Source organism: Typopeltis vanoorti, chromosome 20 (assembly GCF_054136105.1).
Source record: "Typopeltis vanoorti isolate ZY-2024b chromosome 20, IOZ_Tvanoo_1.0, whole genome shotgun sequence".
NCBI lineage: Eukaryota > Metazoa > Arthropoda > Arachnida > Uropygi > Thelyphonidae > Typopeltis > Typopeltis vanoorti.
Genome location: NC_143568.1, coordinates 55,394,016 through 55,420,953, shown reverse-complemented (window position 1 = coordinate 55,420,953; position 26,938 = coordinate 55,394,016). Strand labels below are relative to the sequence as shown.

Here is a 26,938-nt window from a genome sequence, read left to right as displayed (position 1 = left end):
CCAATCTATCAGCCTGACTGTGCATTGCTCTCCCTAGTTTTGCATCATCTGCAAACAGCTGCATATCACCAGCTAAACTCATCCCAATATCATTAATATACAAATTGAGTAAAGGTCCCAAAACTGACCCCTGTGGCACACCACTAGTGACCTTTCTCTTTCATGATACTGCACCCCCCCCCCCGCGTAAAACTTTCTGATACCTATCTGATGGACAGTCACAGATTCAACTCAGAAATCTGTTATTCAGTCCCATCCATTTCAATTTATTTAACAACTTGTCTTGTGGCAGTCTATCAAAAGCCTTCACTTCACAAAATCTTGTTACAGTACATAAGTTAGTAAAACATGATCTCTCTCTTTAAAAAACCCATGCTGATATAACTACTGTTAGATCCTAAATGAAGGAATCTTGGAAAGAAATCGTTCATTTAGAACCTAACATATAAAACTTGCTGGCAAAGAGAAATACCTGCACATCAGTTGTAATTAAAAGTGAAACTTCTTCACTTTATGTAAAATTTGTATTCTTTATTTTAAGTACCTTATATTTAAGCTGTAGTGATTATATTAAGATTTCATTTTAAAGTATGTCTAAAAAGAGAGATAATCTGATTTAAATTTTAAGCCTCACTTAAGCTATGTAAAATTTACTGTGAGTCATCTAAAAAGTTGCTAAGTAATAATTCCTGGTAGGCATAAAGCTACATGTGTACAGCATAATGCTAGCGGCTATAGCTTACTCGGAAAATTACGTTGCCATGTATTCTGTGAATCTGAGTATAACAGCGTCGTAAAAGCGAAGGATGAACCCAAAGGGGGTGAAAAGATAAGGGTACAAAAAGGGGACTGAGAAAAGAGGGCGCTCTATAAAAGAATATAAGGGATTGAGCCCGTATCGTAGGACTCTCTCTGGTCGTAACGTTTTCCTGTTTTAGTGGTTCGGAAGTTAGCGGGTAGTTTCGTGTAAAGGGGGAGTGAAGTCTGTGATAAGATGTCGGACAGCAAGCATTCTTAAAATGAAGTAGGATTCTATGCAAAGCTGAAGGTAAAATTTCCAGTCCTAGCAGAATCAAGGCATCGCTGAAAAGTCCCATCGAAATGTTCCTAAAATGCAGAGATTGAGTCCATTTTCGGCAGAAATAATGAAAATTGCGTAACCCCTACGTTGGCGTATGGACAGCCAATAGATGAGAAGTATCCAGACATACACGTGGTGCAGAACGATGCGGAAAAAGCTTGGTAAGGTGCAATTACTCTAATTTTGTGTGAAAGTTCATTAGAAGAGAGAAGATTGTTTATGAATGTGAAATTAAGATCTGTATTTCTAAAGAACTCTGTGGACAGTCTCTATTTAGAAAGTTAACCTCCTTTGAGAGTAAGAAGAATTGTTTGGAAAAGATCTTTTGTAATTTTGTATGTGATAGGATTAACTTGATGCTATAAGAATAGTAGAATTTAGTATCTCAGTAACATTAGAATGTTTGTTAGTTTTCTCTGGCGAGTAATACTACTGAAGGGTATTTAGCTTAACTTCATATCATTTGCTATCTACCCCAATATGCAGTTACTGTGTGTAGCATGCTTTATAAGATTTAATTAATTTAGAAAGTGCTAACTTCTTAATTCGAGTTTTATTTAGTATTGAGCATAACTGAGTGTATGAATATGAATTTTGTATTGTGTTTTAGATATTCCAATAAACATGTCATATTTACTTGAACCTGAGTCATGCCTGATTACGATTCCAACTTACCACTTATAAAAATAGAACCTATTTTGGGCTGGAAGGATTTAGAAAGTATAATTATAGATTTAGGTCACGACTGCAATAATCTGAATCTATACGGCAGTTTAAATAAGATATTTTGTAAGAAAGCTAAGAATCTAGTATTGTCTCCCTGAGTAAGGATCTTTTCTACTATAGGATACTGACTGGCACAGCAAAATATAAATTCGCCAGTATCCGAAGAGGAAACAATCCTAGATATAAGAATAAGATTAAAGTAAGAGAAGAAAGAATGAATAACGTAAGGTAAATATATTACAATAGAGCAGCCGGTAGGATTTTGATTGTATAAGGTTTTAGGTAAGAAAGAATAGACTTAAAAAAATAAGTAAGACAACTAATTAAGCATAAAATATATCGAAAAACAACTCTTTAACACTACAGAGAATACAGCTGTTATTAAGCCATTTCTGTATCCTACTTCTCACCAATCTCACTAGTACATTTACCATAACTCCAGATATGTAGATTTGCCTATAATTTGTAGCCACAGCCTTATCACCACCTTTATGCAGTGGAACAATTTTACCTTCTTTCCACTCTCTTTGAACCACTGCTGTTATATTAAACATGCATGCCAGTGCTACTGCCAATTCCCTGGAACATTCCCTTAAGGCACATCGCAATATGTCATCAAACCTCAAGGTTGTTTATTTTGACATCAAGGTTGTTTATTTCCTCGAATACATCCTGCATACTCGCAATTAAGCCATCCTTTCCTATGTCTTCTACACTTCAGTTTCTCATGAGTCCATCCTGATGAGGATGAAACACTTATAAATTGATCACTGAATACATCAGCATTGTCTTCTGCAGCAGTTACTATTCTACAGTTTTCATTCATTAACATCATCTTACCATAATCATTCTTTCTTCTACTTGCCACATATCTAAAAATTTCTGTAGGGTTTTTCTTAGCCTGATTTGCTAATTTCTGCTCATACTGCACTTTTGTTATCCTTACTGAGTCACTCACCTGACTTGTTCTTTATGCCCTTCATGTAACTGATTATTACCGATATTCATCTTGTGCTGCTTCCAAAGTGCATTCCTTTCATGATTTCATCGCCTCATTCATCCATTTTACACCTACCTTATTCAGCCTTTTGACTTTTGGGATACATTCATACACTGATGCTGCTATGTGTTTCTTTGTTAGTTCCCAAGCACCATTTATTTCCTTACCACCAATTCCTCATTCCATGCTATAATAATATTCTCCAAGCTGTTTCCTAAGCTTGTCATAATCACCAGACTTATACTTCCACATATATCCTTTCCTCACAGAAGTCTGCATATGGCTAGCCACAACCCAGGTGATCTCTTCATGATCACTCTCACTCAATGGAAGAAAGTGCAAAATCCCACTCACAATTACATCTTTTGATGAAATGATCAGATCTAAAACTCTCGATTATTGCATGCCCTCCTTTACATGCTTCCTATTATAGTTGTCTCTCAAGGACTCAAATTCAATTTTCTTATTCCAAAATGCTACTCTTCATTCCAATCTATACCATCATAATTAAAATTGCCCATAATAATCACCCTTCCTTTGTTTACTAATCCAAGCACTTTATATGTTTCTTCGTTAATTTCTTTGTTCCCTGGCCTATAGCAATATCCAACTAAATATGTCTTCCTGTCAACCTCCACCTCACACCACACTGCTTCATAACCATTGCCACTACTTCCATCTTTCATGTCTACCTTATGTGGACATAATTCCCCTGTTATCATCAGCAGCACTCCGCTCCCTCTTCCTTGTCCTTTCTATCCTAGTGAAAAACACTGTACCCTTAGATTTCTATTTCCATTTGGATATCATCTTCATTCAACCACGTTTCGGTTATTCCAATGATTTTGGGGCGAATAAACTCAATCAATAAAACCATTTCATCTCCCTTATTTCTGATATTCCTGGCATTTGTAAATAAACACAGCAGTTCACTTTTAGTTCTGTAAACTAAAAGTGATTTGGCAATGGGAAAATTAAGGGATCTGCACTATGAATTGTTGGAACATCTACCCTGTTCCCCAGATTTGGCTCCCTCTGACTTCTATCTCTTCCCTAAACTAAAAATTTTCCTCGCAGGTCAGGGTTTTTCTTCAAATCAAGAGGTGATTGCAGCTGTAGAGGAGTGTTTTGCAGATCTTACTGAGAACCGCTACAGGGAGAGGATAATGGTGCAGGAGCATTGCTGGAATAAATGTATTAGTCTTAAGGGAGATTATGTTGAAAAATAAAAATAATTGTGAAATTATAAATTCGTTTTTTCATTGTTAGGCTGAGAAGTTTTCAAACTACCTTCGTAAGCTTGGTGAAGAACAAACTGGATTCAGACCAAATAGAGATTCTAAAGATCAAATTTTCACTTTGCAAGAAATAGTTGAGAAATCATGGGAATATGACAAGGATATGTACTTAAGTTTTGTAGACCTGGAAAAGGTATATGAAAAAATATACCTTTTCCAGAAAAAAAAAGCTTTTTAAAATACTACATGGAACATTATACAGAGCAGTACATAGTCTATATTTAAGTTGTAAGTCAGCAGTTAGAATTGAAGGAGAAACTTTAAGATGGTTTGATGTCAAATCAGGTGTAAAAAAAGAAGAATGCACATCTCCACCTTTATTCATCATCTATGTGGTTTTAAAAATTTTTTCACTCTGTTATACTATAAATTAAAGATGTCAAGAAATTATATTCTTGGTTTCATCTGGTATCCAAGTATAAGCAAACAAAGTTTGCACGTGAAGTAACTTATGACTGGGCTACTTGTATACAGAGGCTAATGACTTCACATTAGTTGCCTTAGTTTCCCATAATGTAAGACACATATTCTTACGAACATATATAATGCTATCCATTATGGGAAGGGCCACCACCTAGGCTGGGTTTGACTTTTATTGAGGTCTCATCAGTGGGAGCCAGATCCAGAAGAGAGATCAAGGTTGAAGTAATGCAGAAGTCATATACTTCCCATATACAAGTAGTCAAAAGGTGTTACAACTTATTAATAAAATACTCTGGATTAGAGATAGATGTTGAAGTTTTCCCTTCCCATAATATGCTACATTATACACATCTGAAAGGGTGTGTACTTTGCTTATGGGATACTAACGCAATTGGTGTGAAGTCATTAGCTTCTGTTTACAAGTAGCTCAGTCATGAAAATACTTCACACACAAACATGTTTGCTTACACTTGGATAAAGGATTAAACCAAGAATATGATTTCTTGGAATCTTTAATTTCTAGTATAACCAAGTGAAAAAAAAAAATTAATTAAATGGTACTACCTCTTATAAGTGAAACTGCACCGCTTAAAAATTTATACAACAGCAAAAGAGATTATTGTAACTAAACAAGATAAGGGAATGCTGTAGTCATAATTCATCAAATAGGCTATACCACTTACTCTTGAAAGAAAGTATTTGAACTACTGGAAATAATTGCATCTTGGCAAAGGAAATCTGTAAGAAGTTGGAATCCACTACGCAAAACTTCTTTGGATATAGGTTTCTCAAATTCTTAATAGCAATATCTCCTTCTTTCTCCCTAGGATAGGCTCGGTGAATAGTAAAGCACTTATCCTCTGTTTTATTAAATATATATATATTTTTTAAAATCACACAGGAATTGAGCTTTAACATTACATTCCTTTTTAATGACACACCACTAAAAGATACTCTTTGTCTTATTATGCCACACTTTTCTCTGACATTTTTCATTTATTTAAGGTTACTGGTCATGCAGATTTATTTATATAGAGAGTATAAATATATAATAAATATATAATATGTATAAATAAATAAATTGCACTGTCATTGGGGTCCCTCCTGACTCCCATTGCCTAAAATTGTGTGTGCTGGCTTCATTATATTATTGAATGACTCCATTCACTATTACAGCAGTTGAACCTACAGCTGTTTTTTTCAATATATATTATAGACCTAGTTTTGTATTGTCTAATATTGCTTTAACAGAGGAACTACTTATCCTGTGCTGTACACATTATGCCAGATGAGCATTAGGGCTGACAGGCTATGATAACTGTTTAAATACAATATAGTTTGAAATTGTTTCGAGTTGATTTTTGAGAACTATGATCTTTGTGAAAAGTTTGCTATTCAAAGAATAGCAAACTTGTAATAGCAATTACAATAATTGTTTAAAAATATAATTTTTATGAAAAATTATCCCAAAATGTTTTATGCTTTATTTAAATTATAACACATATACACACACACAGTAATGATAACAATGTAATAATAAATAAAACTACATAATACATAATTACCAAAAAAAAAAAAAAAGTGTAAATATACACAAGGTGTATAATTACACTTTTGAACTACAACTACAGTTACCAGTTGTAGTTTGTAGTCTTCTTTAAACTACAACTTACCAGTTGTAGTTTGAATGTGAGCATTCAGTATCTTAGCTATTCTTAAATTTGTGTTTTTTGGCATTTGCTACAGTTATCAATAATGCATAATTTAAAATGGATACAAAATTAATAATGGAAAAAACTCACGTACAAAGATTATTTAATAGTATAATTTTCGCCTGTGTGTCACAGGTATCTTCAGTACATATTAAGCTCAAATTAAACAATAACTGACAATTCCAAAAAGCGCCACCTAAGTAGCTGGTGTAAGATAACTTAAAAGGTCAATAAATTTCCTTAAAAAAAAAAAAATCAATACAATAAAAAGTTAGGAAAGATTAGCTGATTTGTAAAGTACTATCTCCCATAAAGGGGACAGACATAAGCCGTCGGATCTGTTTAAGTTAGGAGAATGAAGCAGAGTTTCACATGTTTCTTTATAAAGGCGTTAGAACAAAAGTCGGTTCCATGAGGAACTGACTTTTGTGAAGAACTCTTGTCTTTCTCCATTGAACTCTATGTCTAGTGAAGATGGCATGTTCTGCAAGTCCAGACTTTTCAGGTTTAAGGTATTCAATATAAGATTGGTATTCTTCTAGCCGAATAGAGGCAGATCTTCCCGTTTGTCCGAAATAAGATAATCCACAAGAGCACGGAATCTGGTAGACACCTTGATGATTAAGATGTGGAAGCTTGTCCTTAGGAGAAGTGAGAAAGGTGGAGATTTTTCTAAATGTTTGAAAGGCAACAAAAATATTCAGTGGTTTTAAAACTTTTGCTATATGTTCACTGATGCCTTGTACATAAGGGATAGAAATGCGTGTTATTTCTTCTGTGTTTGAAGAGGAAGACATATTAAAACTACTCAAAGTTCTTTTAATGAAGCAATTCTTATAACCATTAGATAGAAAGGAAGAAGTTATATATTGTAGTTCTTTCTGTAAAAGATAGTCTGAAGAACAAAAGGAGTGGGCCCGATGAACCAGTGTTTTAATAGTTCCTGCCTTTTGACTGGGATGGTGATGAGATTCCACATGGATATAATGGCCTGTATGAGTCTTCTTTCTATAAACTGAGAAATGTAGGTTACCATCTGGTTGGTGAAGAATTAGAAGATCTAAAAAGGCTAACTGCTTATTTGATTCTACTTCTAGGGTAAACTTCATTGGAGAAAGACAAGAGTTCTTCACAAAAGTCGGTTCCTCATGGAACGCCTTTATAAAGAAACGTGAAACTCTGCTTCATTTTCCTAACTAAACAGATCTGATCCGATGGCTTATGTCTGTCCCCTTTATGGAAGATAGTACTTTACAAATCAGCTAATCTTTCCTAACTTTTTATTGTATTGATTTTTTTTTTTTTTTTTTTTTTTTTTTTTTTTTTTTTTTTCAGTTATCTTACACTAGCTACTTAGGTGGTGCTTTTTGGAATTGTCAGTTATTGTTTAATTTGAGCTTAATATGTACTGAAGATGCCTGTGACACACAGGCAAAAATTATACTATTAAATAATCTTTGTACGTGAGTTTTTTCCATTATTAATTTTGTATCGATATGTCTACTCACAGTATACCTCTTTTAAAACTTATAATTTAAAATGTGTGATACGCATACATACACTTTTGTCCAAAACCTAAGGACAAACACCATTTCTTAAGATTATGACTGCAAATTCAGACAAATCAGCTTGTAGCAATTTCTATAACTGATGATTTCAAGTAGAAATTGGGTACGCATTTAGATTTTTGAATCACATGCAAAGGGGTCACATGGTAGCCCTCAACAGGATAAAAAGAAAAAGGGCTGCATTAAGCAAATTGTGTTTGAAGGAAGCTCTTTTTTCGGAAGGAATAAAGTTGCAAACTTAGATGTCTTGTAATGCCTCAAACACATCATCTAGATGATTTCACATGGGAAAGAATTATTGGAAAGCTTGAAGAAAGCTGCATAATTACTGATATTACCAGAGAGTTTGGAATCTTACATATTGTTGTATCTAGGCTCTGTGCAGCATTTCAAACCAATGGAATCTGTTCCAGATGCCTGCTAACAAGTCATCCTCACTCTATCACAGAGCATGAAGTCAGATTTTTAGTTATAATAACAAAATGTAATTGATGCACCATGGTAGTCAGCTTACAAGTCAGATCCGTTCAAGCACAGATACATGGATATCTGGGCAAACTGTACAAGACATCTGCGACAAGTAGGCCTATATGCCTGAAGGCCTGTAGTGTGTGTCCTTTTGCATTTTCAGTGGTGTTGTATCCATAAAATTGGACAAGACACCAATGGGCTAATGTGTTCTTTACAGAAGAGTCATTTTAACCTTTCCTCCGATTCTAGACGACACTTAATCTGGCATGAAAGTGGTACTGTTTACCATTCCAAGAATGTTCTTAAAAGGGATAGATACGGCCGTGCTGGTATTGTGGTGTGTGTGTGGAGGCATTATGCTTAAAGGATGCACCAAGCTATTCAATTGTTCTGTGGTGTTCTAGGCAAAGAATTCATTTTTATGGATGACAATGTCATACTGCATTGTACACAAGCAGTGGAGATACTTAATCAAATCGAGTGTCCAACATGCTCCCCAAGGATACAATAGGGAGACACATTGCTGCTTGAAATTCCCTTCCTGAAAATAGACAAGACCTTATACTTGCTCTGAAGGAGGAGAGGAGTGGGCCAGTTTGCCACAAGAACTCTTGTGAGAGCTGCAGTGCAGTTCAGTTTGGACATATTCCATACTGAAATGTCTTTTTGCATAGTTTTATGTAAGCACACTGTACATTAATTCCTTAACTGGAGATCCTAAATACCAAATTTCAACCAGATAACAAAATTAATATCATCACTATCAAAAAAAAAAAAAAAATCTAATCAAAAATGAACTGTCTAGTATATATCCTAAATCTCAGATTCTTTAAATTTCATCGAACTAGAATGGTGGTGCTGCAGTATGACATTTTGCCTTGTTGCATTTGGTCAAATTTTAATTGGAATGATTGAAAATTTTTTATGAGTATTCTAAATTCTGGAGTGAGTTGTGTATGGACGTAAAAAAGAATCCAATAGGTTCTTTTGTATTTTGTGAAATACACCTAAAAATATCATCACTAAAAACACACATAATAACCACAGTAATGATTATTTAATTCTTAATATTTCATCCCAAGTATCTTGGGACATCATCAGTACAGTAGTTTAAACAATACTAGGAATAACATACAGTTAGGGCGCATGATTACAATGGAATCTCAATATGCGTGCAGTAACGTGCTATAGAAGTAAATTAAATATAACTGAAAAAAAAAATGTATATATAAAGATTATTTTACACAATTATTTTACACAAAATATGACAATTTCCCATACTTTAAGAATAGTATCCAAATTTAAACATCGTTGCAGTTTAAATTTGGTCTGTGTAGTAGGGCTTCAGCACTTTCTTTATATAAAAACGTTCATATTTATATAAAGATCTGTGTAAAAGTTTCGACTTCTCCCAATGGATCCTATGATTTGGATTTTCAACTCCATGTTGGGAGATTTCCAGATTTTTTCGGTTTGAAAAAACGAATGTGGTCTTTGTTCCGAGATGCATTTCTGAACAGACCTACCTGTCTGATCAAAGTAAGACAATTTGCAGGAGCATGGGATCTCATAAACGCCAAGTAACATCAGAGGTGAGAGTTTGTCCTTAGGAGAAGGTAACAAGTTATAGATTTGGTTGATAGGTTTGTAAGTAGTGGCAAAATTGTATTTCTTCATAATTTTTGAAAGACGTTCGGAGATACCTTTGACGGAAGGTATGGGAATCCTATGGACTTCTTCTTGTCTGGGTTGATGTGTGGGAAGGTGACTGATGATTTTTTGAGTTGTTTTAAGATTATATCCATTTAGTATATCTGTATTTTTGATTATTTCTAGATCTTGGTTTAGAGAATCTTCAGAGGAGCAGAATTTGTGTCATATGGAAACTTCTGATTTAATGATGCCCAATTTCTGAGATAGATGATGAGTGGAAGAATTGTGAATGTAGCGACCTGAAATTGTAGGCTTGCGATATATTTTATGGGCACCTGGAGATTTTATGACTTCTTTCAGTAGTCAAAGTAGTCTTTTTTACTAGACAAACTTCAACTTAAACAGGGTAAGCTATGTGCTAGAATCTCTTTTTTTAAAAAGTGCAGACGTGATAATCTCATTCCAACTTTTGCCAAACTGAAAGATGTCATCAAATCTCCAGGTGTCCATAAAATATATCAAAAAGCAAGCCATTCCTTACTACTCAACCAGTTACGAGTTTCTAAGCATGAACTGGCAACAAATAATTTAAAAATTACGGAACTAGAAACAGACTTATCAAATACGTTAAATCACGATCTACTACAATTGATTATTATTGTCTCAAAGAATTCGGGGAAAAAAGATTTTGAGAAAAGCAATAATAATCTTCATAATAACCTTAATCTGCTGAATCGATCAAAAAAGATCACTAACGAATTACTAACGGAAAAATGAGTAGTCAGTTTATCTAACCGTCCACTAACAACAGACGAATTAAATGTTCTAGCAAGAGGTCATAAATTTGCAAATTCAACCAAATGTTTCCCATATCTAGATTTCATACATAACATAGAGAGAAACATCTGCCATCTTTCCAGTATTGAAGCCAACAGACTTTGTTTCGAGTTAGCAAAAGTAACCTACGATGCCAAACCTTCGAACTTAAATATCCCACCATCAGAAAATTGAAAGCTCTTACATCCTTAAAACGGGATAAAAATATAATCATTACCAGAGCTGACAAAGGAAATACCACTGTGGTTCTTGATACCAATTCATATGATCAAAAAATGAATTTATTATTCCGGGATCGTAATACTTACATCAAACTGGATTATGATCCCACAAAACGTCAACTCAGAAAATTAAACAAGTTGCTTGATGAAACCTCCTCCTTAGATAAAGAAACGATTAAAAAAATCAAGACATATCATGCTAGACCTCCCAGAATTTATGGCTTACCTAAGCTTCATAAAACTAATGTTTCTCTCAGACCAGTCATAGATTCTATTAGCAGTCCAACTTACAAGTTATCAAGATTCTTATCTAACCTTCTCCATCCTCATATAGGCTGCTCAGTCTCTTCAATAAAAAATTCCACAGAGTTTCATGCAAAAATAAAAGACATTCAATTGTTAAAAACTGATTTGTTAATTAGCTTCGACATTGTCTCCCTCTTCATGAACATTCCCCACAAAGAAACAGTAGAATTATTAACTCAAAAATTTCCTTCTGATATAGTTGAATTATTCAAATTTGTTATTACATCCGGTTACTTCACCTGGAAAGGTCAAACTTACAAACAAGAAGAAGGAACAGCAATGGGATCTCCTTTATCACCAAACTTAGCAAACCTGTTTCTAGAACACCTTGAAGAAAAAATATTCACTTTTGAACCCAAACTAAAATTTGGTTCCGATATGTCAACAACGTATTTGCAGTCTGGGATCATCCCAAACAGGAATTACAACGGTTCTAGATAAAAGAAACCTTCTTCATCCTCGCATCAACTTTACGCTAGAAAAATAATTTTCACAGGGTATCTCCTTTCTGGATTTACACATTCAAAGAAAAGAAGATGGTTCCATCGCCACATCTGTCTATCACAAGTCTACATTTTCAGGTCGCTACATTCACAACTCTACCGCTCATCATCCATCTCAGAAATTTGGCATCATTAAATCACTAGTTTCCAGATGACCCAAATTCTGCTCCTCTGAAGATTCTCTAAACCAAGAACTAGAAATAATCAAAAATACAGCTATACTAAATGGATATAATCTTAAAACAACTCAAAAAATCATCAGTCACCTTCCCACACATCAACCCAGACAAGAAGAAGTCCATAGGATTCCCATACCTTACGTCAAAGGTATCTCCGAACATCTTTCAAAAATTATGAAGAAATACAATTTTGCCACCACTTACAAACCTATCAACCAAATCTATAACTTGTTAACTTCTCCTAAGGACAAACTCTCACCTCTGATGTTACCTGGCGTTTATGAGATCCCATGCTCCTGCAAATTGTCTTACTTTGGTCAGATAGGTAGGTCTGTTCAGAAACGCATCACAGAACATCAAGACCACATTCGTCTTTTCAAACCGAAAAAATCTGGAAATCTCCCAACACGGAGTTGAAAATCCAAACCATAGGATCCATTGGGAGAAGTCGAAACTTTTACACAGATCTTTATATAAATATGAACGTTTCTGTATAAAGAAAGTGCTGAAGCCCTACTACACAGACCAAATTTAAACTGCAATGATGTTCTTACTATTCCTAAAGTATGGGAAATTGTCATACAAAATTGTGTAAAATAATCTTTATATATATATATATATATATATATATATATTTATTTTTATTTTTTATTTTTTTTTCAGTTATATTTAATTTACTTCTATAGCACGTTACTGTATGCATATTGAGATTCCATTGTAATCATGCGCCCTAACTGTATGTTATTCCTAGTATTGTTTAAACTACTGTACTGATGATGTCCCAAGATACTTGGGATGAAATATTTACGAATTAAATAGTCATTGCTGTGGTTATTACATGTGTTTTTAGTGATAAATTCACCACAGGTTTTGTTATATAAAAACACCTAAAAATAGTAATTTCTAAAATTTATATACAAAAAAATTAGTTCATTATGGTTTTAAACACAGATGATATGGTAAGTGCTGTGCAAACCATCAAAAAAGAGTGCTATTTTTACAAATACAATTTTTGTAAAATTATTTAGAACAGAACAATTTTTAATATGCATTTTGAATGAAAGATTAAAGAAATTCATTGTAATTATATATATATACTAAGGGGAGCTCTTCCCCCCCCCCTCCCCACGGCACCCAACATCCCGAGTTCTGGGCTGGTAGGCCAGTTTTCCTTGAATTCTGATGACTTGCATTTTGAAGACTCGACACTCAGGGAGCTACCTTCGCTTGTATTGCTTAAAGTTATATATTACTTATAAGTTATAAGAATCTTGATATTGGTTAAGTTTATCTTTTGCATTTTTTAAATAGCAATTTGAATACGTATCTATTTCTATTGCCAATTTAAATACACGATGCAATATTGTTCCACCTGGAAGCAATATTGAAGCAATAGTTGTCCATGCAATAGTGATAAATTTTTTGTCTCTTCATTGTTCTAATGGTCTACATTTAATTGTTGTAATCCTGAAACGATATATCATATAATAACAAATTGTTGGACAAATAAATTGTTGGCAAACACATTGTTGGACATATATACAGTAAAACCTCATTTTTACGTTCCCGCAATTTACGTTTTCCTACCATTTACTTCATTTTACGTTGGTCCCATCTTAAGGCCTATTCTTACGATATATCATTTTCCCACCATTAACAACTTGATGTGGATGTTATTTCCCGTGATTCGTTTTTTATCGGGTGGCAATACTGATTTTCAAATCGATTTCTGCAGAAATCTGCGCATTTCTGTTCCCAGATGGCTTTGCTTTAGGCTGTAGTTTCGTTTCCGCCATCATGGTGACTTGCACGCTTGCAGCAGTAATGTAGTGATGAGCGATGCCGTGATTTTTTAATCACAATACGAATTGATATTACAGAATTTCTGTTACGTAATTTAGTGTGTGAAAGTTGCTTTCATGTTGCATTTGGTGGATTATCCATGTTATCCATGGAGAAAAAAGAAAAAAAATGTTGAAGAAAAGATGGCAATTCTGTGACGTGTAGATTGGCATGCCGGAATACGTGTGTGTGCATTTAGCAAAAGATCTTGGACTCTCTGTGTCCACTTTGAACACGATAGTAAAAAACAGGTCAAGCATTGAACTCAATGCAAAGCAATCTGGTGCTATGTCAAAAAAAACGAAAAGCAAAAGCATAAACAAGATTTTTTTAAATAGATAAATGTAAGTAATTGTAAATTCATTTATTTTCAGTTATTAAATTTTGTAATCTAGTATGTAGACTCACATACTAGTAGTACGTCATCTTTTAGCCTTTTTTAATGTTTTTTTTCATTTCCTGCTATTTACACTTTTTTCCATCAGTCCCCTGAAAAGTGTAAAAAAAAGGTTTTACTGTATATATATGTGACAGTTTTCTGAATAAATTCAGAAAAAAATGATACCAAACATATATATGTAGGGGATATTTTTGTCACTTGACAAATTTCGGCTTATCTTTTTACACACACACATATATATATACATGTATGACTGTGTGTATATGTATGAATATGTATATATATATATATATATATATATATATATATACATATACACACAGTCATACCCCGAAGTTACGCAGCAGGTGGGACCAACAAAAAGCACGTAAGTCGAATTCGTGTAACTCGGGGTACAATTTTGCATGTAATTTATATATACAAACATACAAAATATTAGTTAATTGGGACCAAAGGTTTACAAAAACACCTATATTTTTTAAGAAATGTAATTGTAGTTTTTCGTACAGAAAAAAAGAAAGTTATTTCGATGTCAATGGTTTCATAAAATCTAATAGATTCGTCTGATGGCATAATGTCTTTTTCTTGTCACACAAAATTTCTTCATAGCAAGCTAATGATTTTTTTATTCCTTGCCTTGTGGCTACAATTCGTTCTTCCTCATTAGAATCTATATTCTCCAAAGTCTGTAAACCTTTCTTTTATGATTGTTCTTACTGTGGATTCCTGTAGATCGAACTTCTTTGCTAGCTCACAAATATTCATTCCGCCTTCAAAATCCTTAATAATGTTGAATTTTGTTTACAAAGTCAATGTTTTACTTTTCTTGCTAGCTGTAGAAGAATCGGACTTGCTTCTTTTGGACGACATTATTATTTTTTATGTGATGAAATTTTTATCAAGAGCATAACATTAAACAATCGCAAGGTTTGTAGACTATAAAAATCGTGTATGAATGGAGACTGTGAGAAACACGTCAGTGCTTGTTCACAGCATGTGCGACACTGGCGAATGTGGCCAGCGCCGGAAAGATATGAGTAGTGGTGAGGCGTGAAGCGGGACGGGAATACGTACGTATAAGAAACCGCGTAACTCCGGATTCGCGTAAGTCGGGGATGACTATATATATAATTCTGGAATAATATAATTCCGGAAGGAGTATATCCCTGGATGGGATGATGACAGTAATAAACTGTACCAAGAATACCTAGAGTGTGGCGATCCTGACATTGCAGATGAACTCATTCACAGCCTTGATACCAACCGACAGAAGAAATAGACTGAGAGAATAGAAAGACTATTTTTGGCACTCCAGTAGAAAAGCATGGAGCCTTCTAAGAGAACTAGGTAGTGGCATCCTGACTGTCCGGGAACAATCAGCTATTTCTCCTAATCAGTATGCATCACATATTGTCAACACATGAAGATATACCGCCAAGGACAAACAACACACTCTTCAAATAAAAAGAGAACTTACATATTTGAAAAATGACAGAACATCAGATCCTTTATATTCACGACCTTTCACTCTTAAATATATTAACACTGCTCTAATGGATATGAAATCAGACAAGGCTCCAGGTTTCGAAGCAATTCACCATGATTTCCTGTTGAAGACAGGCCAAAAAAAGCTCGAGAGTGGTTGGCTTCCTTTTTCTCTGACATCCTCCAGACTGGTAGACTTCTGAAAGAGTTTAAGAGGACAATAATTATCCCCATCTTAAAACTAGGAAAAATCAACAACAAACCAGAAAATTACCGACCAATCGTCCTGTTATAAGCTCCTAGAAAGGTTCATCCTCAACAGAATTGCCTCTAAGATAATAGAACAAGTCCCAGTGGAACAGGCCGGATTCAGATATAAACGAAGCAGCTATGATCAGGTTCTGTCACTCACCACACATATAGAGGCAGGCTACCAACAATGCCTGAAAACAGTTGTAGCTTTTGTAGATCTTACCACAGCTTATGATACAGTCTGGAGGCATGGCACAATCTGCAAGTTGCTCCGTGCATCCCATGCAGAACAATAGCAAAACTAATTGACAACATGCTAAGCAACCGCCTGTTCCAAGTGTGTATGAACGAGAACAAAAGTAAACAAAGAACACTGAATAATGGATTACCACAAGGATCAGTTCTGGCTCTCCTCCTTTTTAACTTATGCATCACAGATTTGCCTAATACAGCCTCTAAGAAGTTTTGCTACGCTGATGACTGCTCTAGCCGCTAGACACACCAATTTTACTACAATGGAAGCTGCACTAACAAATGACCTTGCAGTCTTAGATGAATACTTCAGAAAATGAAAATTACACCCAAATCCTAGCAAAATAGAAATTTCATGCTTCCACCTGAACAATAACCAGGCTAACAAAGAACTCATGGTCTACTTCAACCACAAACTGCTAAGCTACAACAGATTCCCGAAATATCTGGACATCACTTCGGATAGAACTCTATCTTTTAAGCCACATCTCATTAACACAGCATTCAAGCTAAAAACACAAAACTATATACTGCAAAAACTATGCGGAACAACTTGGGGTGCCTCAGCAACAAAGCTTTGCTGCACTGCTCTTGGTCTTGTTTACTCTGCAGAATCATGGGCACTGTTCAGCCTGTATGGCTGAACAGTGCCCATGTGTATTTGGTTGATGCTCAGCTTAACATCACTATGCACCTTATTTCTGGAACTGGTTGAAATCAACTCCAACCTACTGGCTCCCAGTGCTAAGCAACATCCCACCTCCACACATCTGCAGATCCAACTTTCTTCTACATGAATACAGCAAAATCATGGAAATCCAAAATCTCCCAATCCACAAAGACATCCTACTCCTAGAAATAAATAGGCTAAAGTCAAGGCACTCTCCAATCTTAACAGCAAAAAATCTTGCAGAGACAAGTTTCAACATGAAGGAGAAGTGGAATGAGTCCTGGTGTGACACTTCAACAGGAGACTTCCATGAATTAGTGGAACCAACACAGGTGCCTTCGGGTGTTGACCTACCTCGGAAAACTTGGTCTACCCTTAACTGAATCCACACCAATGATGGCAGGTGTGCAGACCACCTTTACAAATGGGGCATGATTGCCTCACACAGGTGCGACTGTGGATCACCCTGCCAGACAATCATATTACAGTAGAATGTGCCCATACAGTGGAAACCTGTCGGACTTCATCCATGCTACACCAAGTGCAGTTGACTGGATAATCAACTTAGACATGCAGTTGTAGCCTATTCATGAGTGTCTCTTATGACTGTATTATGTCTTATTATTGTACATATATCTATTATTATGTTATATATTAAGGATTAATGTGATGTAACTTTTCATGTGTGAGCCATATGCTAAATAAATAAATATATATATAGTTTTTTCTTTCTATAGATATATGCTCGTTTATAGAAACCAATGATGAAAAAAATGCTATTATGGAAATGTCTTCATGGAATGATCACTGGGGAAATTTAGATGAGTGTTATCATGGTGATAATGTTCGGTGTTATGGTTACATCATGAAGGGGGATGGATTTTGTATGAGAGCTAATAATATAGTATCTTATGCAGAGATTAATAGGCAGGTGAGTGATTGGAAAGATTATTCCTGACCTGGAAAAAAAAATAAAAATCTGTTATGCATTCTTGATAAAATTTTTAAATTTTTTTTTCCATCACAGAGTAATTTAAAATTTAGAAATTTAAAACCCATTGTATTAAATGGACTTCCTACATCTCACCATCTCAGTTAGTGTCATACCTTCCTACCATAATCTAGGAATCTTTATAGAGAATTTTCAACTGAAGGTGAGTTAGTTGGTTTCATATGGGGATGGTTGGATTTTGATACAAGAAACACATTTTTCATCCTGCAAAATAGGCAAACCAACCAGAGAATACATGCAAATAACACACACACTGGCTCATAACTTTAGTTACTTTAATTGTAATTCCAACTAAACCAATTTTCCTATGGTGCCTCGTATAAATCATATTTTAATATATTTTAGCAAAAATTTGTTCATCTCCTGGACTACCACCAGGTGCATGCTGCCTCTGAATTTTCACCAGGAGGACATCAGAAAAATCCTGATTAATCTCAATACATACAAGGCTCTTCATCCAGATGGTATTCCTCTGGTTGTGCTCAAAACTTGTGCCCCAGAATTAACACCCATCCTGTATTGCCTATATAAGCTATCATATTTAATTGGTATCTACCCAACAGCATGTAAGTAAGTCTTCATTCAGCCTGTACCTAAAAAGGGGGACAAAATTCAGCCATCTAATTATCATCCCATGCTCAGTACTTTCAAAAGTGAATGAGAAGGTTATTAACAACCAGCTTCTTTATTACCCGGAGACTCAACAGTTAATTAGCGATCACCAATGTGGATTCCACCATTCTCATTCTATAGCTGACCTCCTTGCTAATCTCACCCACCTTCCAACACAGGTCATGGAAAGATTGGAGAAACCCATGTTGTTGCTCTCAATAATTAAAAGGCATTTGATCGTGCCTGGCTTCAAGGCCCCCTGAACAAGCTATCATCTTAAGACTTCCCTCCTGTGTTCTATGATTGGATTTTCAGCTATCTCATTGGTCGTTCATTACATATCATAGTGGATGGCTTCCTCTCATCAGATTTCTCTGTTAATGCTAGAGTAACTTAGGGTCTCTACTCTCACCCACACTCTTCTTGATATCAGTTACCTTCTCTCCGACTTCAAATTCTATTCACAGTTTTGTCGATGAGAGCACTTTTCATTTGTCTTCTTTATTCAAGAAACCCTGTAGTACTCTGACATTAGATACCTCAAGCTTTTCCATAACTTAAACACTGATCACAACATCCTCAAGTGGGGTGAAGATAACTTAGTAATTTTCAATGGTATAAAAACTCAGACCTGCCTTATTACCTGTAAGAAAGATCCTACTTCACTCCCACTATCTTATCATAATGTTCCAATTTCCTTTCAAGATCAGCTTTTTTTTTTCTTGGACTAACCATCACATCCACTTTTTTTCTGACATAAACATAGCCTCCTCAACTTCTACAAAAACTTGGTGTTCTTTTCCATTCAAAATATTACTACTCTTTTGCTCAGCTCCTAATACTTTATGTCTCATATTGGATGACCAATTTTGGCATATTATTAACGTATTTAGGGCAATGCATCCCCAAACCTCCCCTATGGATTCTTGATGATATTCAGGAGAGGACAATTTGCTTAATAGGTGATCCTTCCCTCACAGACTTCTTCAGTTACTTTTACATAGACACCCTGTTTCTGCACTGTACCTTTTCAATGGGTATTGCTAATGGGACACTACCATTCAATTCCTTGACTTTCTTCTAACCATGTAAGAACTAGACCAGCCACTTGACCAACACCCATGCACTCTCCAACTCCAAACATACCAAACAAAATTCTAACTTCCTTCATTCATTCCATCTATCTCCATTCTTTGTAATGAATCTTCCTATATCGTTTTTGCCAATGATTACAATCCCCAACTCTTTAAGAAACATATTAATAGATTACTTCTTTTTCTTAATCACTCACCCACACATGGCACTGTGTTGTGCTATAAGTCCTGTGACCTTTCATGTATAGGGTCATCGTAAAAAAATAAATAAAAAATAAAATAATTAAATTCCATCTGTTCAGTGTAGAATTATTACTATTGGTTCAAATTATTTTGATGAATAATTGACACTTAAAACCAAACCACATAGCATATTCCACTGTGCATCCTAACTCCAAGGTTTTTATTATATTACTTCCATCCAGAATGGAGATATTGCATTCCAACTGTTTTTGCAGGTTAGATTCATATCTATCTATATGTTCACTGGGCATGTGAACATATAGAGAGACAGACAGACACACACACACACACTCTCCATCCATCCATCCATCCATCCATCCATCCATCCATCCATCCATCCATCCATCCATCCATCCATCCATCCATCCATCCATCCATCCATCCATCCATCCATCCATCCATCCATCCATCCATCCATCCATCCATCCATCCATCCATCCATCCATCCATCCATCCATCCATCCATCCATCCATCCATCCATCCATCCATCCATCCATCCATCCATCCATCCATCCATCCATCCATCCATCCATCCATCCATCCATCCATCCATCCATCCATCCATCCATCCATCCATCCATCCATCCATCCATCCATCCATCCATCCATCCATCCATCCATCCATCCATCCATCCATCCATCCATCCATCCATCCATCCATCCATCCATCCATCCATCCATCCATCCATCCATCCATCCATCCATCCATCCATCCATCCATCCATCCATCCATCCATCCATCCATCCATCCATCCATCCATCCACCCACCCACCCACCCACCCACCCACCCACCCACCCACCCACTGACTGATGGTCTATCCCTTCCTCTTTTTCCAAGAACTTTACCTTCTATTACTGTTCTGAGAAGTCCCCCTTCCATCCTTTCTGTGTGTCCAAAATATTTTAACTTTCTTCTGTCAATATCCTTAAGGAGCCTTAAACTTCTACTGATCTTTTCTAACATCCATTCATTTGTAAGGCTTTCAGTATATGATATCCTCAACAGCCTTCTGTAACACCACATCTCAAAAGCAGATATCCGTTTCTTATCTGACTTCTTTAGGTTCCAAATCTCACATCCATAAGTCACTGTTGGAAAAACAGCTGCATCCAAAATCCTCGACTTTGTTCCCACGGAGATAGATCCATCCTTCCAGATTTTAGACAGGTCTCTGACTGTTGTTTTAGCCATTCCTAACCGTCTTCTGACATCTTCTGAACAGCAATTCTTCACATTAATAATGGATCCCAGGTACTCAAACTTGCTAACCTCCTCAATTCTTTCTCCATTAAGGTACACTTGTTTCTCAAAAGCTTCTCTGCTTTTTATTTCCTTTGAGAATCATAATCTTTGTCTTGCTAGGATTGAGTTGAAGTCCTCTTTTATTACTGATCTTGTTAAGTTTGTCAAGAATTAGTCCTAGTTCTTCCATGTCATTACAAAGGAATACTGTATCATCAGCATACCTCAGATTACTGATCAATCTACCTCCTATCCTAATTCTTGTCCTGAGCTCATCCAATGCTTCACACATGATGTCCTCCGCATATATACTAAACAAGTGAAGAGAAAGTAAACATCCTTTTCCAACTTGAAGCCAGTCAGTCAATTTAACACCTGTTATTACCATGGCTTCTTGCTCCCTTACAAGTTGCTATCAACCTGATAGCGTGTTGAGGAAAACCCATTCTTTTCATTACTTCCCACAGTTTCACATGCGCAACATAGTCAGAAGCTTTAGAGTAGTCTAGACCCATTACTCTGCCCTCTCCTAATACACAAGAATACAACATGACCATTTCCATTCCCTATATCAGAGGTACATCAGAAAAGATAGCCAAAGTATTGATGAAACATGGCGTTCGCACCACTTTCAAACCTCATGTAAAGCTGGCAACTCTGATCCACTTGCCTAAGGATAAACTTCACCCTTTAGCACACCCCTTAACAAATATGGTTGCATTAATTTGCCAAAAATTTGGGAGACTGTTATCCTAAGAGAAACTCCTGCATAGCTGTTTTTTTTTTTTTTTTTTCTCTGTTAGAGGGATCCAAAAATGGGACTTTAGATCTTTTTTCCTTTGCAATTATATTGTTTCACTCACTCACTGTCGCATGTACTAGTGTATTGTGCTCTGATGATGCTGAGTTGAAAATCAGCGAAATATAAGTTAATAAAACATCTCTTTGATAAAATTGTATGGTGTTGTTAATGTCGTGAAAAATAAGTCATGAATAATCGTCAACACTTAAACTTATCTGTTAGCTTTAGAGTAGTCTAAGAAACACATTACCAGAGGAAGTCTGAATTCTTTATATTTTTCTATAATCTGTCTAAGGCAAAGGATCTGATCTCTGGTACCCTTACCTTTCCTAAAACTTGTTTGTTCCTCGAGCATCTCTGCCTCAACTTTGGCCTCAATCCTATTTAGCATGATTTTCAATAAAATTTTGCTTGCATGAGATATTAAACTAATAGTTCTGTAGTTCTTGCATTCCTTCATATCACCTTTCTTATGTAGTGGTATGAAAACTGCCTTCTAGGCCATGATCCTGTCTCCCATATCCTTGTAATCAATATGAAACTCTCTTATCCCTCCATCCCCTGTGGCTTTAATTAACTCTGCTTGGATTTCATCTGCACCTGGGGGCCTTATTGCTGTTAAGCTGCTTAACTGCTCTTTCAACTTCATGCCTAAGTAGAGGAGGGTCCAAATCAAATTTTTCCTGATGAGAGGGCTCCACGTTTTCTTTATCCACTCTGCTGTACAGTTCCTCACAGTATTCTTTCCATCTGTTTTTGATTTCCAACTCTTCTGTTAGTTATACTTCATTCCTGTCTTTGATGACATTCAATTTAGGCTTAAATTGTTAGATTAGATTGTTTGGTTAGATTCAAACAAAACTAAATGGCCTAACAAAATTTTATAAGGATTCCAAATACTAAATTTCAGTAAAATCCTATCCATAATCCTGGAAAAACTTTCACACACACACACACACACACACACACATATATATATATATATACATACACACACACAAAACACAATTAATAGCTGCTTTTGCATTTTGCAAAACATATCTTTAATGGGAACCTTTTAAGAAATTTGGTGTAATGCTTTATCTGCCATTCCTGGTTTTGCTTACTCATTTCTCAATAATACATAATGAATATCAGTTTAATCAAGAAAGATTTTGGGTTATATGTAACCTAGCCTGGGTGGTGACCAGGTGAATAGTACGACTTTTGCTTCTAACAGACGTGGCACGATTGTTTATGAAAGTACAGTGGAACCTCGGTTGTCGAGCGGCTTTGTTCTCGAACAATTCGGTTCCCGAACATATTTTCCAAACAAAAAACGCCCCGGTTTCCGAACAGAATTTTGGTTCCCGAACAGGCAAACTGCAACCACTTGCTACGCATGCTGAGCTGTAAGGCGGGAAAGCGTCAGTTACGTGGCAACCTTCGTTCAGTGCAGACATCTGCTCGAATTTGCAGTGAGTTTTCTTGATTTTCTTTGTGTTTTGTTGTTTTTTTCATAAATTATTATTAATTAAGCCACCATGGGACAAAAGAAGAATAGGGATAGCAGCAAAGCAAAAAGAAAAGTTGTTAGAACCACAATAGAGATGAAAAAAGAAATCATATCCAAACATGAAAATAGCGTTCGTGTCTCGAATCTTGTTATGCAGTTCGGTATGGCGAAATCAACGATATGTGCAATACTCAAAAATAAATAAATAAATAAAGAAATAATGTTTTTATGGAAGGGAACTCCCCTTACTCACCTCCTTCCACTTACGCCATCAACTCACCTCTGTACGTATAGTTAAAGTGAAGTTAAATTTTCATTTTTATTTTATCTATTTATTGTGTTTATTCTTTTTAAGTAAGATTTTATGCATTTTCATTATGTTTGTATACGATCTTTAATGAAGCATGAAGTACTGTTGTAAAGGTTTAAATAAACAATCATCTGGGATTCGGGAATGGATTAATCCATTTTACATTAATTCTTATGGGAAAATGGTTTCAGCTTACGAACAATTCGGTTTCCGAACAACCTTCGGGAACGAATTAAGTTCAACAACTGAGGTTCCACTGTATTTAGATAATAGATCACTTTCACTATGCGGTGTAAGATTCAAAACATGAAAAGTTGTTTAGTGTATAAATCACAGTTTCTAGTTTATCTAAATCCTTTGTATCTGGGATAGTAATGTGCAACAATTTTCCAACCTTTTGTTTCATTTCATTGGTGAGATTTAAAAAAAAGGAAAAAAAAAAAAAAGAGAGAAATATTTTAGTGTGCAAACACTGCAATTTCCAAAACTAAAATATCTTGTGCATTGAATAATGCTTTAATTAAAAGAAGTTTGTTGTCATGCTGACTAAAATCAAATTCATCAAGCTAGAAACTAAGCAAAACTTCAGAACTCTCCTCTTGTTACTGTACATATTACTAAGAAGTGATATCATCATCAAATTCCTGCCATATACCTTCAAGGAGTGTACAGGATATTATGATAGTACTACATGAAAAACTTACATCATTACTAACTTCCTATCAACAATTTTCCTCCAAATCAATCTATTATCTGTCAAGACTACATTATCAGATCTTATATTTCTGTCTTCTAAAGCACTTTTTACTGTACCAGTCTGCCTATGTCTTGGTCTTCCTCTGTTTTTTTTTTTTTCCTGCCAACCTGGAAGAGAGCACTTGTTTTGCTAATTGTTCCTCTCCTGTTCTGTTTAAGTGACCATAACACCTGAGATTAGCTCTGCTAATGCATTCCTGGATGCTGACAATGTAAAGTTCTTTCCTAATATCCTCATTTTTAATATGATATTACCATTGATGTCATCTGTTCATGCCCCTAATCTTTCTCAAGACTCCCATATCTGTGGTCTCTAGTTTTTGGTCAAGTGTTTTATTTCTAACCCAACTCTTAGATCCATAAGTTAAAATTGGTTTGAACACTGTCTTGTATACAGCTAATTTAGTGCTTTGACTAATTTCTCTCTTCTTGCATATAAATTTATTCAGTTGACTTTCTACCATACCAACTTTGTTGATTCTATTGTCTATTTCCACATTTAATTTACCATCTTCACTAAAAATCGTGCCTTAGAAGCTGAAATGTTTTACTTGTTCTATAGGTTCTCCATTCACAATGCAGTTGATGTTTTCAATGTTTCTGCCTATTTTCATTGTCGATATTGCTGATTTTCATACCAAATCTATTACAACAGTTATTCAATTTAGTCAGGGAATCTTGGAGACTTGTATACTGCATTTATTTAAAAGTATAACATCATCTGCATGAAGCAAAGAGATCTCCAATTTTGATATCAGGTTTAATACTGCTTTCCTTCATAATGTGATCTGTATAGATAATGAATAACAGAGGGGATAATGTACATCCTTGTGTCATCATATTGCCTGAATATAATATTTTGTATTTATTGCTTAGAAAGATTTCACTAGATTTTGTCTTTTTTGTTTCAGTCAACCCTATTGTGTCAATCTGGTACTTATCCACTTCTTCTGCTAGTTCCATTTCTTTGCCATTTAGACTTCTTATGTAGATAGTACCGATCTTGAACTCTGGTGATGTTGAGTTGGGATATGTTTCAGGGTTTGTTCCAGTAGTTGACTTTTCACTGTTTGCCCTGCTTCTCTAGCAAAAAAGACAAGAGTCTTGTTTATCAGGATGATTCCCCAGCTGGCATGAAATTGTCATGTTGTACCATCATTTTACATTGTGGTTTAAGCCAATAAGAATACAGTTTGGTTGGCTAAATCCCAAATTGCCAGCCCATCCTCATTCAATCTGCATCTAGGTAGATACCTAACAGGGTATGAGAAGGTGAAGATTGGACATTAGGTCAAAATCCCTGGTCAGTTTTCCCACATTCCTTTAAAGGCTATGTGGAGGTCTCCTCTCAGTTATACAGCTTTGACCCTTATGCACCCGAAGAAGCATTATAATTATTATTATTAAGAGATTGTCTAGGATTCATAGAGGGAGGCCACATTTCACCCACACAAACTGTCATATCTTTTGTTGAATTCATTCCCACTACCTGCACTCATCCTCCACCATTCTAATTGTGCACCACTCTATGAGAGAAAAATCTAGCTCTCACACTCCTTCTTCAATGCAATCATCCTCAACTTCCATGGATGTCCTCTCATCCTCATCCCATCCTCCATAAAATGAAAAAGTTCATTTACTGGTATCCTGCATGACCTTTTCAGAAGTTTGAAAGTCTCAACGATATCATCTCTCTTTCTCCAGTTTGCTAATGTCTACAGTGCACAAATTCTCAGTCCTCCTTCATAATCTGTATTCCGCACTTCTGATATAATTTTTAACACTCTCCTTTGTACTCCCCCCACTAGAATCACCATGGAAACCAGAATATCAGACCTGTGCACACTAGTCCAAGTGAGGTCTTATCAAGGTCTTGTAAAATGGTAAATTGACTTGCTTATCTCTACAAATCAAGGTTCATTTCACCATTACAATTATCCTCTGAGTTTGCAATCTTTGCTATATGGCTTTTGAACTTCACTTTATATTCACTAAAACTTTAAGATCCCTATCCTGATCAGTTTCTTCTAGCCAATCTCACCAATATGACTTTGGGTATTGAATCGCACCAAAGTAAATGACTGTACATTTACTAACACTGAACTGATATGAGGAAAGGGGGGGGGGGGGACTGAAAAGTTCTGATAAACACCTCTTAAAACCCTGTAACTCCCATGTTTCATCAAATTGTAATAATTTATTCTTTTTCCTTTAGGATATATAAGAAGACATGTCAGAGGTTTTGAAGAAATTCAAAGACAAGAGGTGCGGGTCATCAAGTTTTTCATGCTGCAAGAAAAATCCACAACTGGGATTCACCAAACTTTTTGTGAGACTTTAGGGGGACTCTGCCCCAGCATATCCAACAGTTGCCAGATAGTTGGCCAAGTTTAAAACTGGGCATCCTGAGACAGCAGATACCCCCCAGATCAGGAAGATCTTCCACAGCGATCACACACCTGAAAACATCGATGCAGTTCATGTCATGAT

The 26,938-nt window shown here is 35.6% G+C and overlaps 1 protein-coding gene across 7 annotated transcripts in view; it reads left to right on the top strand.

Moving 5' to 3' along the window:
• The window catches only part of eIF2Bgamma (eukaryotic translation initiation factor 2B subunit gamma), a 234,200-nt gene that overhangs the window by 124,607 nt on the left and 82,655 nt on the right, over positions 1-26,938 (top strand). For all 7 annotated transcript variants that reach the window (XM_090410369.1, XM_090410364.1, XM_090410365.1 and 4 more), the window contains one exon: positions 17,617-17,810. In XM_090410369.1, coding sequence (XP_090266495.1) covers positions 17,617-17,810 — 194 coding nt within the window. The remainder of the gene's footprint in view (positions 1-17,616; positions 17,811-26,938) is intronic.